Source organism: Cetorhinus maximus, chromosome 18 (assembly GCF_964194155.1).
Source record: "Cetorhinus maximus chromosome 18, sCetMax3.hap1.1, whole genome shotgun sequence".
Taxonomy (NCBI): Eukaryota; Metazoa; Chordata; class Chondrichthyes; order Lamniformes; family Cetorhinidae; genus Cetorhinus; species Cetorhinus maximus.
Genome location: NC_135896.1, coordinates 1,699,460 through 1,713,697, shown reverse-complemented (window position 1 = coordinate 1,713,697; position 14,238 = coordinate 1,699,460). Strand labels below are relative to the sequence as shown.

The 14,238-nt window shown below is 40.6% G+C and overlaps 1 protein-coding gene across 1 annotated transcript in view; it reads left to right on the top strand.

The window, feature by feature from the left end:
• Positions 1-14,238, top strand: part of ttll5 (tubulin tyrosine ligase-like family, member 5) — a 375,463-nt gene that overhangs the window by 59,797 nt on the left and 301,428 nt on the right. Inside the window, exons 11-13 of the mRNA XM_078561984.1 lie at positions 36-137; positions 8,810-8,901; positions 10,199-10,306. Of these exons, the coding sequence (XP_078418110.1) occupies positions 36-137; positions 8,810-8,901; positions 10,199-10,306 (302 nt within the window). The remainder of the gene's footprint in view (positions 1-35; positions 138-8,809; positions 8,902-10,198; positions 10,307-14,238) is intronic.

The following is a 14,238-nucleotide window of genomic DNA, read 5'->3' as shown; positions in this document are numbered from 1 at the left end:
GAATATAACTCTAATCACTGCTTTCTTCTTAAAAGATTTGCGACTGTGAAGTATGACCGTGCAACAAGGAATATCAAGAACCAGTTCATGCATCTGACCAACTACAGTATCAACAAGAAAAGCTGTGACTATGTCAGGTAATGTCTGACTCTGTGCTTGACCTGTGTTTGATGGGGCATTGCAAGGGAGCTTTACTCTGTATCTAACCCCGTGCTGTAACTGTCCTGGGAGTGTTTGATGGGGACAGTGTAGAGGGAGCTTTACTCTGTATCTAACCCCGTGCTGTACCTGTCCTGGGAGTGTTTGATGGGGCATTGCAAGGGAGCTTTACTCTGTATCTAACCCCGTGCTGTAACTGTCCTGGGAGTGTTTGATGGGGACAGTGTAGAGGGAGCTTTACTCTGTATCTAACCCCGTGCTGTACCTGTCCTGGGAGTGTTTGATGGGGACAGTATAGAGGGAGCTTTACTCTGTATCTAACCCCGTGCTGTACCTGTCCTGGGAGTGTTTGATGGGGGCAGTGTAGAGGGAGCTTTACTCTGTATCTAACGGTGCTGTATCTACCATGTTATTAAATACTCATCCAACCTTCTAAACCTAAGATCTGAGAGCAAAATATCCTAAACCAATGATTTGCCCAAATTCTGCCCTAACAAAAAAAGACATATTTATATTTTGCGTTGTCATAATGGTCAGTATCCAGAGGACACAGTTTTAAGATAATTGGCAAAAGCCCTAGAGGAAAAATAAGAATATCTTTCATACCCAGTCAGTTGTTGTGTTGTGGAATGCACAACCTAACAGGAAGGTAGGAGCAGATTCAAAAGGAATTTTCGAAAGGGAATTGGATAAATTCTCATGGGCAATAAATGCTGGCCGAGCCAGTGACACCCATACCCTGTGAAAGAACAAAGAAACTAATAGTCGCTTGGTCGTACAGAACTTGAGTATTGTTGAAAAAAGACATTTTGTCGAAGCTTTTCACCTTGCACTCATCAGGACAATCGCAAGAATACCAATGTCAGGGGAAGCAACAATTTTATAATGTATGAGAAGAGAGTGCTGATTGGTTGGCACGTGGATTCTGGTAGGCGTGTTGCCACGGAGAATGCGTCAGTTAATGGTGACTGTCATGACCGATGCAGTGGTAAAGCTGAGTTAGTTTTAAAAAATCCCAGAGGGTAACTTTAAACAACTGTCATAGCCTATAATTTTAAGGGTTATGTTTGAGATGCAATGCTAAATTCGGGAATCATACCACCAGTCCTCGAGAGATTTTATATTAAGCTAAATGAAACATTTTATTAATTTACACAAGTTAACTATATACATATGGTTACAAGTTACTACGACCATGACTTTTAAATTCCCAAACTAATCTCCATTAAGGCAATAGCAACCCGTAGACTTGACTAGACACTGGACAAAGCATTTTCTCCTTACAAATTCAACATTTTTAAAATTCGTTCATGGGATGTTGGCGTCGCTGGCTAAACCAGCATTTATTGCCCATCTCTAATTGCCCTTGTTAAGTAGGCATTTGAGAGTCAACCACATTGCTGTGGGTCTGGAGTCACATGTAGGCCAGACTAGGTAAGGACGGTAGATTTCCTTCCCTAAAAGGGATTAGTGAACCAGATGTGTTTTTACGACGATTGGCAATGGTTTCATGGTCATCATTTGACTTTTAATTCCAGATTTTTATTGAATTCAAAGTCCACCAACTGCCGTGGTGGGATTTGAACCCAGATCCCTGGAGCATTACCCTGGGCCTCTGGATTACTAGTCCAGTGACAATACCACTATGCCACCACCTTCCCCAAATGAGGTTCTTTTCACTTTGGTTCCTGTGGAGACAGTTGGAGGCTTCCAGCTGCTTTTGATCTTACATTGCGTCTGCTCTACACACACAAAACTGCTGAGTTATACCCAGCATAGCCTATTGAATGTAAATTCTCACTGTATCACCAGCCTCTTTGAACTTGACCTTTTAAGAATAAAACCCCTTTCAAAGTAGCGAGTTTATTAGTAATATAAACATATGGCTTGGTATCTGCTAGAAAGGTGGTAGTTTTCACCCCACTTCTCGAATGCTGTATTCAAAAAATGCAAATGCACTCTACCTCTCTTACATCTCAAAACTAGTACACATCAAAGCACCCAGACTAGCTGGCTTTAATCCAATTAAGACACACACACAGACTAAACCTCTATTTTAAAAGAAAAATAATTTCCAATAATATTATATACATTAATAGCTTCATGACAGTCCCCCTCCCTATTGAAATATGAACCATCATAATTCTAAAAGATGGCTCCATTTTAATAACCCATCTCACACTATCTCCTATAATTATTACACTGTTACGTTATCAGATGCATGTATTAACAATATATGTATATACACAAGTCCTTGGTATCACTCCAGTTCAGCGTCCAGGTTTTTTTTCAAATGCCCCATTTCCCTTTAAGCTTCAAACTCTTGATAACACATCTGCAAACAGATTTTCTCTTCCAGCAATATGTATAATACATAGATTAAATGATTGTAATAATAGACTCCATCTGAAAAGCCTTGCACTTTTGTCACAAAATTTGTCCAAAAACTTCAAAGGATTATGGCCTGTATAAACAATTGTTTCTGATGAATTGTTTGCAACATAAATTTCAAAATGCTGCAATGCTAACACCAGACCCAAAGTCTCTCTTTCGATCATTGAATATCTTCTCTGTTGTACATTCAGCTTCCGTCAAAAACACCCTATTGGTTTTTCAATTCCAGTGGCGGCATCTTGTACAGCCCCAATGCCTAAATCGCTTGCGCCAACGGCCAACTTGAATTGCTTAGCATAATTGGATACTGCCAACACTGGTGTTGTAGTACATACAGTTTTCAAAATATTGAATGACTTCTGACACTCCAGTGTCCATTGAAACTTCTTGTTTTTTAATAGTTCAGTCAGTGGAACAACTATTTGGCTAAAATTTGGTACAAATTTCTGGTAAAATCCATTCATCCCCAGGAATCTCAACTTCTCGTTTTGTTGTAGGCACTGGGAAATCCACAATATCCTTGACTTTCGCATATCTCAAAGCCACCTTACCATGTCCAATAGTATGGCCTAGATACATACCTTGTGCTTTTGCAAATTCACTTTTAGCCAAGTTCGTCACCAAATTAGCTTCTTGTAATTGAGTAATTAATTCTTTCAGATGCTGTGAATGCTCCTCCCACGCCTGACTGAAAACGATTAGATCATCAATATAAACAGCACGATTGCTCAGACCTGCAATTACTTTGTTTGTCAATCTTTGAAATGTCGCAGGTGCATTCTTCATACCAAATGACATGACTTTAAAGTGGTATAGTCTGCTTGGCGTTACAAAAGCTGATTTCTCCTTTGCTCTCTCTCCAATAACGGTACCTGCCAATATCCTTTTAGCAAGTCAATCTTTGTGATAAATTTTGATTGTCCCACTTTCTCAAGGCAATCTTCTAACCGTGGTATGGGATATGAATCCGCTTTTGTCACCGCATTCACCTTTCGATAATCCACACACAGTCTTTGTGTTCCATCCGGTTTCGGTACCAGTACAATAGGTGAACTCCAGTTACTGCAACTAGGCTCGATATAATTTTGAAGCATGAAATCAATTTCGTTTTGTACTTCTGATAACTTTGCCGGATTTAATCTATAAGGTTGTTTCCTTATTGAAGATGATATTCCTATACATACATCATGTAAAGCTAAATGTGTCTTTCCCAACTTATTTCCACAAATAGGTTTGTGTGACTGTAATAGCTTTTCCAAATCACTTTGACACTTGTTTGGAAGATAACTCAATATTTCATTTAAATTTTCAAGCACCCCCTCATTATCCAATGTGATTAGTGGAAAATCAATTTGAGCCCTGCACTTCTACCTCTTCCTCATCATCCACCATCACCAAGACCTATTTGTTCCCCTTCCCTGTCAAAGTACTTTTTAAGCATATTTACATGACACACCCTCTGCTTCTTTCTTCTATCTGGAGTATTTATTAAATTATTTACTTCACTCGATTTTTTTTCAATCCTGTAAGGCCCACTAAATCTTGCATTTAATGAATCACCTAGTACTGATAACAAAACTAGTACTTTCTCTCCAGAAATAAAACTGCGATTTTAGCCTTCTTATCTGCTTTCACTTCCATCATTTGCTGTGATATCTTTAAATGTTCCCTAGCCAACTCACATGCTCTGTTCAATCTTTCCTCGAAATTTGATGTGTAATCCCAGGCGAGTAGTTTCTGAATTTTGACCCACCAATTTCTGATGAATCAATTTCAGTGGTCCCCTTACCTCATGACCAAAAACTAGTTCAAAAGGGCTAAAACCAGCCGATGCATTAGGAGTGTCTCTAATAGCAAATAACAAAAATAGAATTCCTGTATCCCAATCCTGTGGATAATCATGACAGTATGCTCTTAACATAGTTTTTAAAGTTTGATGCCGCCTTTCCAATGCTCCTTGTGACTCCGAATGATAAGCTGTTGATTTAAACTGTTTTATCCCCAAACTGTTCATTATTCCCTTAAACAGCTGTGACATGAAATTTGACCCCTGCTCTGATTGTTTTTCTTTAGGTAAACCATATCTTGTAAAAAATTTAATTAACTCCTCCACAATCTTCTTAGTTGTAATATTTCTTAAAGATATCGTTTCAGGAAACCTGGTAGACACACCCATTATTGTCAATAAATACTGATTTCCACTTTTAGCCTTAGGGAGGGGTCCTACACAATCATGACCCTGGTAAAAGGTTCTTCAAACGCTGGTATTGAGATTACAGGTGCAGGCTTAATTACTGCTCGTGGTCTTCCTGTTATTTGACATGTATAACAGGTTCTACAGAATTTGGCTACAACCCTATGCAATCCTGGCCAAAAAAAAAACCTCTGTATCTTTCCCTGTGTTTTCCTAATTCCTAAACGTCCCCCCATTGGAATTTCATGAGCAATCCTCAGAATCTCATTTCTTTACCCTAATGGGATAACAATCTGATGCATCTCCCTCCGACTTTCACTTGCTGAGCCAGGATCCGACCTCCATTTTCTCATCAAAATATCTTCCCGAAGATAATAACATACTGGAATACATTTTGCTCCTGTTTCTGAATAAGCTCTCTGATAGAACTATTTTAATTGCAAATCATTTTTCTGTAACTTTCTTGTTCTTCCCTATGGCCCTTTGATCTCATTATGACACAATCAAGAAACAATCCAGAATGTTCTTTCTGTAACACCTCTGTTGAAAACCCTTCTACAGGCTGATCAACTACCATAGGCATCACCCACATTTGCGATCCAGCTATATCATTACCCAGAATAAACTGAACCCCTGAAATTGGCAATTTCTCCACCACTCCCAATTATTACTTCACTTGCCTTCGATTTGCTCTTTAAATTTACCTTCCACAATGTAATAGATTTAGCATCTCCATGAACCTCACTTATTATTACCTTCTCCTGCGTGTTGCCCCTTGAAGAACAAATATCACTATCCCACAACATTAAGGATTGACTAGCCCCTGTGTCTCTTAAAATTTTAACATCTTTACCTACTCCACCCTCTACACATGGAAAGACTTTTCCTTCACATACAAAGTCTTTAAACCTTTCTGCAACCTGCTCCCCAGAATTCTCTTGAGTAAACTGTTAACACATTCCCACTTCTTTATCTTTCACTGATTCTCCCTGTTTCACCTGTACACAAACCACTGGTTTTTCCTGTGCCTGAACCTCAGAACCCACAGTACTTTTACTTCCAGAGCTTTTCTGTACCCCAATAATTCCAACAGATTTTTCCTGCAATCTCCAACACACTGACTTTGTGTGCCCCACTTTATTACAATGAAAACACCTCAACTTTTGAATGTCACTTCTAACTTCAGCACCTTCCTTTTTATTCTGAGAAAAAACTTCCTGGGAACTTCCAGCTACTCCTCTTCTCTGACTACCTACCTTCTTTTTACCGTCCCACTTTTTATCCTTTTCCAATTTAAAAGGGTGACGAAGAAAAGGTTTAGCCCTATGAACGAACTCATAATCATCAGCTATCTCTGCTGCTTATCGTACAGAATCAACCTTCTGTTTCTCCACATGAGTTCTCACTACTGAAAGGATTGAATCTTTAAATTCTTCCAAAAGAATGACTTCCCTAAGAGCTGCATAGGTTGTTGCTATTTTTAACGCCCGTATCCACCGGTCAAAATTACTTTGTTTCACTCTCTCAAACTCAATATAAGTTTGCCCAGGCTGTTGTCTCATATTCCCAAATTTCTGCCTGTATGCTTCAGGAACCAACTGATATGCACTCAAAATGGTTTTTTTCACCACATCATAATTCACCGACATTTCTTCTGATAGCGAAGCATATACCTCAAGTGTCTTACCTAACAACTTAGACTGTAATAATAAGGTCCAATTTTCCTGTGGCCATTTCATCTGTTTAGTTAACTTCTCAAATGAAATAAAGAATGCTTCAATATCTTTTTCCTCAAACTTTGGAACAGCTTGTACAAACTTAAACATATCCTCACTGGGTTCTACTCTGGAGATAAATTCTTCCTCACCTACTGGCATCTCTTTTCTAACTGCCAATATTTTCAGTTGGAATTCTCTCTCTCTCTCTCTCTTTCTTTCCTCCTCCTTCACCTTTGCAATTTCTCATTCCCTTTTAAAAGCCATTTCTCTGTCCTTTGCTTCTAATTCAAGCTTTTTCATTTGTAACTGAAGTCTCACTACCTCCAGCTGCGACTCACTAGTATCAGGTTTCACTTCCAACTGTAGATGTTGTGCTATACTTTTAACTTTATCTGATTTCCTAGCTCCTGCAGGTAACCCCAATTTTAACTTATCTGCCAACTCTGTTAAGTTACTTTTGGTTTTTTTCTCCAACCCAATCAGAGTTATTTCTTCTACTCCCAGACAAGTTTTAGCAATTGCCAAAGCCATTTTGCAGTCTCACCACTTCTAAAATACCTCACCAACTCCTGAATTCAAAGTGCCTCTCATACTCGTAAGCTTAAGATTCACCAATTTCAAACCAATCAAGGAATTATAAATATAATTTATCCTGGACGAGCCCCCAATTGTTATGACCAAGCAGTCGGTAAAGCTGAGTTATTTAAAAAAAAAAATCCCTGAGAGAAACTTTAAACAACTGTCATAACCTATAATTTTAAGAGTTATGTTTGAGATGCAACTCTCAATTCAGGAATCATACCACCAGTTCTTGAGAGGTTTTATATTAAGCTAAATGAAACATTTTATTAATTTACACAAGTTAACTATATACACATGGCTTCAAATTACTACGATCATAACTTTTAACAAATTCCCAAAATAATCTCCATTAAGGCAACGGCAACCCTTAGACTTAACCAGACACAAGACAAAGCATTTTCACTGTACGAATTTAAAATGAGGTCCTTTTCACTTTGGTTCCTATGGAGACAGTTGGAGGCTTACGGTTGCTTTTGATCTCTCATTGTCTCTGCTCTACACACAAAACTGCTGAAGTTATACCTAGCACCGCCCATTGAATGTAAATTCTCATTGTATCACCAGCCTCTTTGAACTCCACCTTTTAAGAATAAAACCCCTTTCATAGTCGTAATTGTATTAGTAATATTAACATATTGCTTGGCATCTGCTAGCCAGGTGGTAGTTTTCACTCCACTTCTTGAATGCTCTATTCAAAAAATGCAAATGCACTCTACCTCTCTGTTTACATCGCAAAACTAGTACACATCATAGCACCCAGACTAGCTGGCTTTAAACCAATAAAGACACACCCACAGACTAAACCTCTACTTTAAAAGAAAAATATTTTCCAGTAACATTATATTCATGAAGCTATTGATGTCAGTGACTGACAGTTAACTGCCAAGCATTGTTTGAAATTTAAACCAGGCAGCTTGACTTTTATTATAAATGCTTGACTTGTAAAGGAAAAGTTTACAGGGCTACAGGAAGGAGCAGGGAAGTGGACTAATTAGATAGCTCTTTCAAACGACTGGCACAATAAGCCAATGGTTCCCCTGGTGCTGCATTAATCGATGATTCTATAAAAGGAACAGAATCTATATGTAGAAGAGAAAATTAAAAGGAAAATCCCAAAGAGAAAGATGTTTTAGACAAATTGTGTTGCAGAAACAACAAAGCTGTGCCCGGTGAACCCAACACTCCCCAATCCCTGACTCTTAATGTGGAGAAATTAAGTTATCTGCCCTGGCTCAGTGAGTGGCATCTCACCTAGGAGTTAGAAAATCGTGTGGTCAAGCCCCACTCCAGAAATGCGCACAATCCAGATTGACTTGTGGTGCAACACTGAGGGAGCGCTACACTGTTGGAAGTGCCATCTCTTGGATGAGATATTAAACTGAGGCTCTGCCTGGCCCCTCAGGTGTATGCAAAAGTCCTGATGACGCTATTTGAAGAAGAGTAAGATGAGCAATGGCCAATATTTATCTCTCGAGCAACACCTTAAAGCAGAAGGTCTAGTAATTATTACATTTCTGTTAGTGGGACCTTACTGTGTGCAGATTGTTGCATTTCCCTACGTAACAAGAGTTAATACAGTTCATAAAGTACTTAATTGGCTGTAAAGGTGCTTTGAGATGCCTTGTGGTTGTGAAGGGTGCTATAGAAATGCAAGTTCTATTTTCCACCTGATTCTGGAGAAATTGCAGTTTGAACAGGGAACATAGTCCCCAAATCTGTGTGCTGCAATAATTGTCCCACGTTGCTGTCCTCTCTTTTCCAGCTGCGATGACCCAGAAGTGGAGGATTACGGGAATAAATGGAGCATGAGCGCTATGCTACGGTACCTGAAGCAAGAAGGAACAGACACAGCCAGTGAGTAGTGCCTCCTATGGGGTGTGTAGCCCAGTTACATTGTCTGTTGCTATTGGTGCGCTTCTAAAACTCCATCCTTTGGCTGTCCTTCCCTCCCCACCCCCTCCTTCCCTGTCCATTCCTGCTTGACTGACTGAATCTGAGCCTTTACCAGATCCACCCATCCTGTCCTTCAGCCCTAGGACGGGGTTGTCCACCCATTAGAGATGGGGGAGGCTTTGAATTTGGAAGCCAGGTTAAACCCCTGTGTACTGACTGTCTGATGGGCTTGAGGTTAGTAGCTGACTGAAAGATCCAATCATTGACTTGTCCTCCACACTGGAGTTGAGTGCCTGTGTGTACACCAGATCTACTTGGCTGATGCTGCGTAGTGTGCCCTTGAGTTCTATGCGCAATCGAAAAAGCTCCAGAATAAAATCTTCCAGGCAGTGGTGCTGGTGGGCAATTCATTTGGGTTTTTTTGGAGTATCCAGTAGCAGCACAAGTGGCATTCTCCAATAACAGGATACTGGCTTCAAGCCAAAAAGACGTTCTGCCTATCACTCAAATGAGTAATGTGGTATATGAATTTCAATGCTGGTGTGATGCCAGGCGTGTAGACTGAGTTCCAGTGACTGGCAGATCGTATCAAGCAGCACATCCCTTTGGCTGTTCACAAAAGGGAGAGCACTGACCATACTTAACCAGCCCGTGTTTGCAAAACTCAAAATATTGTGTCTAACATTAGATGTGATTTTGAATTGGACGACAATTGCTAAACAATCCTGATGTGCTAATAACTACACAGCAAAGCAATTTAGGATTATCATTTGGGCTTGCAGATTGTCTCACTTAAGCAAGTTAAAGCTACATATATTCAAACACAGGTCCCTGTTCTTTGCAGGCAGGCTGAAGGAACATGTCTATGCATTGCACCTTTTTCAACTAAACAAAAGCTTGGGGGACGGCCATTCTCTGGTGCATTCCCTATGGCAATGCGTGTACCAATCAGTCAACTTGCCAACCAATCAGCACTCTCTTCTCATGCAGTATAAATTGTTGTTCTCTTTAATATTGGTATCCTTGTGAACTGTCCTGATGAGTGCAAGATGAAAAGCTTCGACAGCATGGCTTTTTTTTCAGCGATACAAAAGACAAAAGTGCTCCACATTGTCACCTTTAGAAGTAGGCAAAACTTGCACTTAAGATCGCGTTTTTATCTAGTGCTGCAAAAGCCATATTTGGTGGAACTAGGTGGTTCATTGTGTGGATTTTGGAAAGAGACTGTTTCCATTGTGTCTCTTCTTTCTCTGTGTAGCTTTGATGGCTCAGATTGAGGACCTCATCATTAAGGCGCTCATTGCAGCTGAGCTTCACATCGCCTCTGCTTCCAAAATGTTTGTGCCTCACAAAGGCAACTGCTTCGGTAAGTTTGAGTTGCTGCATGAAATTTACTTTGTACTGAGTCTTGACTATAAATTTCCACAGGCGTTTATGTTTTTGGAGTCTTTGCCACAAGTCCTCACTTAAGAGTTAGAAAAACCATGAGCTCTCCCTGATTGTTATTTCACACAATGATAGATCACATTTGCCCAATCAAGTCCGTCCAAGCTCCTTGGAAGAGTTATTGAATTAGTCCCAGTCCCCTGCTCTTTCCATGTAAATTTTTATTTTTCAAATATATATCTAATGTATATGTAACTAAAATGATATTACAATCAAGCGAAGTCAACTTAATTTTGTGAAAGGGAAAACATGTTGGACAAATTTATTAAACATCTTTGATGATGTAACAAACAGATTGGATAAAGAGGAACCAAAATACATAGCGCATTTGGATTTGTAGAAGACATTCGATAAGGTGCCACATAAAGGCTACCATGCAAGATAAGAGCTCATGGTATTGGAGGTGACCGATTTTTGATCTACAAGAGAGTTAAGGGTTTTGCGTGTTATTCACAATAAGAGGTTGTGGTGGAAGAATTGATCCAGGCTGGTCTTTTTGGTTCAAGCTGGTTTATTTTCAAGACAACTCTGACTTCCAAGTAGCTTCCACACAAAGTGTTCCAGCTGTATCTTTTTTATTCTATTTAGATGGGATAATCAATGCCCATCACCTGTTTAACTAGCAATTGTCTTGAACAAGGTGATTGCCATATTGACATTGCGGGACAGGCAGGAAAGTGGCCACGATCTTACTGAATGCCAGGGCAGACTCGTGGGGCTCAATGGCCTACTCCAGCTTCCTATTTCTTATGTTCTGAAACCAAGAACTCCAATCCATCTGTTCAGGTGAATGTTAAAGCACAATTCGAACAAGGGTCTTTGGAGATCTCCAGGGTCCTGGCCAACATTTCTCCCTCAGCTAACATCATCAAAACAGAGTAACCAGTCATTCATTTATCTTATTGCTGTTTGTGAGATCTGTTCTGTAAGGCTGTTCTGTAAGTTGTGATAACACTCATAGTGTGAACTGAATCACACAAAATCGTTACAGCACAGAAGGAGGCCATCATGGCGGTGCTGGCTTTCTGGGTTCACCCAGTGCCATTCCCATGCCTTCTCTCTGTAACCCTGCACATTGTTCCTTTTCAGAAAATAATCCAATTCCCTCTTGAGTGCCTTAATTAAACCTGCCTCCACCCTACTCTCAGTGCATTCCAGATCCTAACCACTGGCTGTGTGAAAAAGTTTTTCCTCAAGTCGCCATTGCTTCTTTTGCCAATTACCTTAAATCTGAGCCCTCTGGTTCTTGACCCTTCCACCAATGGGAACAGTTTCTCCCCATCTGCTGTGTCCAGACCCCTCATGATTTTGAATACCTCTATCTCTTTAAGGATAACAGCCCCAACTTCTCCAATCTATCTTCATAACTGAAGTCCCTCATCCCTGGAACCATTCTTGAGTCTTTTCTGCAACTTCTCTAATGCCTTCATATGCTTCCTAAAGTGTGGTGCCCACATCCGAATGCAGTACTCCAGTTAAGGCTGAACCGGTGTTTTATACAAGTTTAACATAACTTTCTTTTGTACTCTATGTCCCCATTAATAAAGTTTAGGCTGCTGCATGCTTTATTAACAGCACTCTACATCTGTCTTGCCACGTTCAATGATTTATGCATGTCTATACCCAGGTTCCTCTGCTCCTGCACCCAATTTCGAATTGTGTCCGTTATTTTGTATTTTGTCTCTGTTTTCTTCCTACCAAAATGAATTACTTCACAATTGTCTGCATTAAATTTCATCTGCCATTTGTATACCCATTTTACTAACCTGCTTATGTCCTTTTGAAGTTCGACATGATCCTTCCAAATTTTGAATCATCTGCAAATTTCGAAATTGCGCCCTGTACACCAAGGTCTAGGTCATTAATATATATCAGGAAGAGCAGGAGTCCCAACATTGACCCTTGATGAACTCCACCAAAAACCTCCCTCCAGTCCCAAAAACATCCATTAACTATTATTTTGCTTCCTGTCACTCAGCCAATTTCATATCCATGTTGTCACTGTCCCTTCTATTCCATGAGCTGTAACTTTGCTCACAAGTCTGTTGTGCAGCACCAAATCAAATGCCTTTTGGAAGTCCACGTACATCACATCAACAGCATTGTTCTCATCAACCCCCTCTGTTACCTCATCAAAAAAAACTCAAACGAATCAGTTAACCATGGTTTTCCCTTAACAAATCTATGCTGGCTTTCATTAATTAATCCGTATTTTGTCCTGAATTATTGTTTCTAGAAGTTTCCCCATCACCAAGGTTAAACTGGTCTGTAGTTGCTGGGCTTTCTGCACACACTTTTTTTGAACAAGGGTGTAATGTTTGCAATTTTCCAGTCCTCTGGCTCCATCCCCGAGTTTAAGGAAGATTGCAAAATTTTGGCCAGTGCTGCCTTAATTTCCCTGCTCACTTCCTTCAGTATCCTTGGATGCATCTCATCCAGTTCTTGTGTCTTGTCAACTTCAAGTGCAGATAACCAATCTAATACCTCCTTATTAAATTAAAACCCTCCAAGTGTCTGAACTATCTGCACTTTCACCAAGAATAATGCAGCATCTTCCTTGGTAAAGACAGATGCAAAGTATTCAGTTAATACCTCAGGCATGCCCCCCTGCTTCCATGTGTAAATCCCCATTTTGGTCCCTAATCGGCTATACTCATCCTCTTATCACCCTTGTAATATTCATTTGCCTATAGAAAATGATTCCCTTTTATGTAAGCTGCCAGTCTCTTTTCATACTCTCTCTTTGCTTCTCTTATTTGCTTTCATGGCATCAAGGAGCCCTAGCAAAAATGGAGTCAATGGGAATCGGAGGGAAAACTCTCTTCGAGTTGGAGTCATACTTAGCACAAAGGAAGATGGCTGGGTTATGAGAAATCAATCTTCTCAGTCCTGGGACATCACTGCAGGAGTTCCTCAGGGCAGTGTCCTAGGCCCAACCATCTTCAGCTGCTTCATCAATGACCTTCCCTCTATCATAAGGTCAGAATTGGGGATGTTTGCTGATGATTGCAATCTGTGTCCATACACAGCAACAGCTGGACAATATTCAGGCTTGGGCTGATGTGTGGCGTGAATGTTAATTGCCAATTAAGTGCCAAGCAATGACCATTTCCAACCAGAGAGAATCTAACCATCTGCCCTTAACATTCAATGGCATTACCATTGCTGAATCCCCATTATTGACATCATGGGGGTTACCGCTGACCAAAAACTGAACTGGACCAGCCATAAATACTATGGCAGCAAGAGCAAGGCTGGGAATTCTGCAGAGTGTAACTCACCTCCTGACTCCCCAAAGCCTGTCAACCATCTACAAGGCGCAAGTCAGGAGTGTGATGAAATACTCTCCACTTGCTTGGATGAGTGCAGCTCCCACAACACTCGAGAAGCTCGACGCCATCCAGGACAAAGCAGCCCATTTGTTTGGAATCCCAGCCGCCACCTTAAACATTCACTCCCTCCGGTGCACAGTAGCAGCGGTGTGTACCATCTACAAGATATGCACTGCAGCAACTCACCAAGGCACCTTCGACAGTGCCTTCCAAATTTGCGACCTCTACAACCTTGAAGGACAAGGGCAGCAGATACATGGGAACACCGCCATCTGCAAGTTCTGCTCCAAATCTCTCACCATCCTGACTTGGATATATATCGCCGTTCCTTCACTGTCGTTGGGTCAAAATCCCGGGAACTCCCTCCCTAACAGCACTGTGGGTGTACCTACACCACATGGACTGCAGCGGTTCCAGAAGGCAGCTCACCACCACCACCTCAAGGGCAATTAGGGATGGGCAATAAATGCTGCCCCAGCTAGCGACACCCACACTATGGAAAAGAATTTTTAAAAACCCT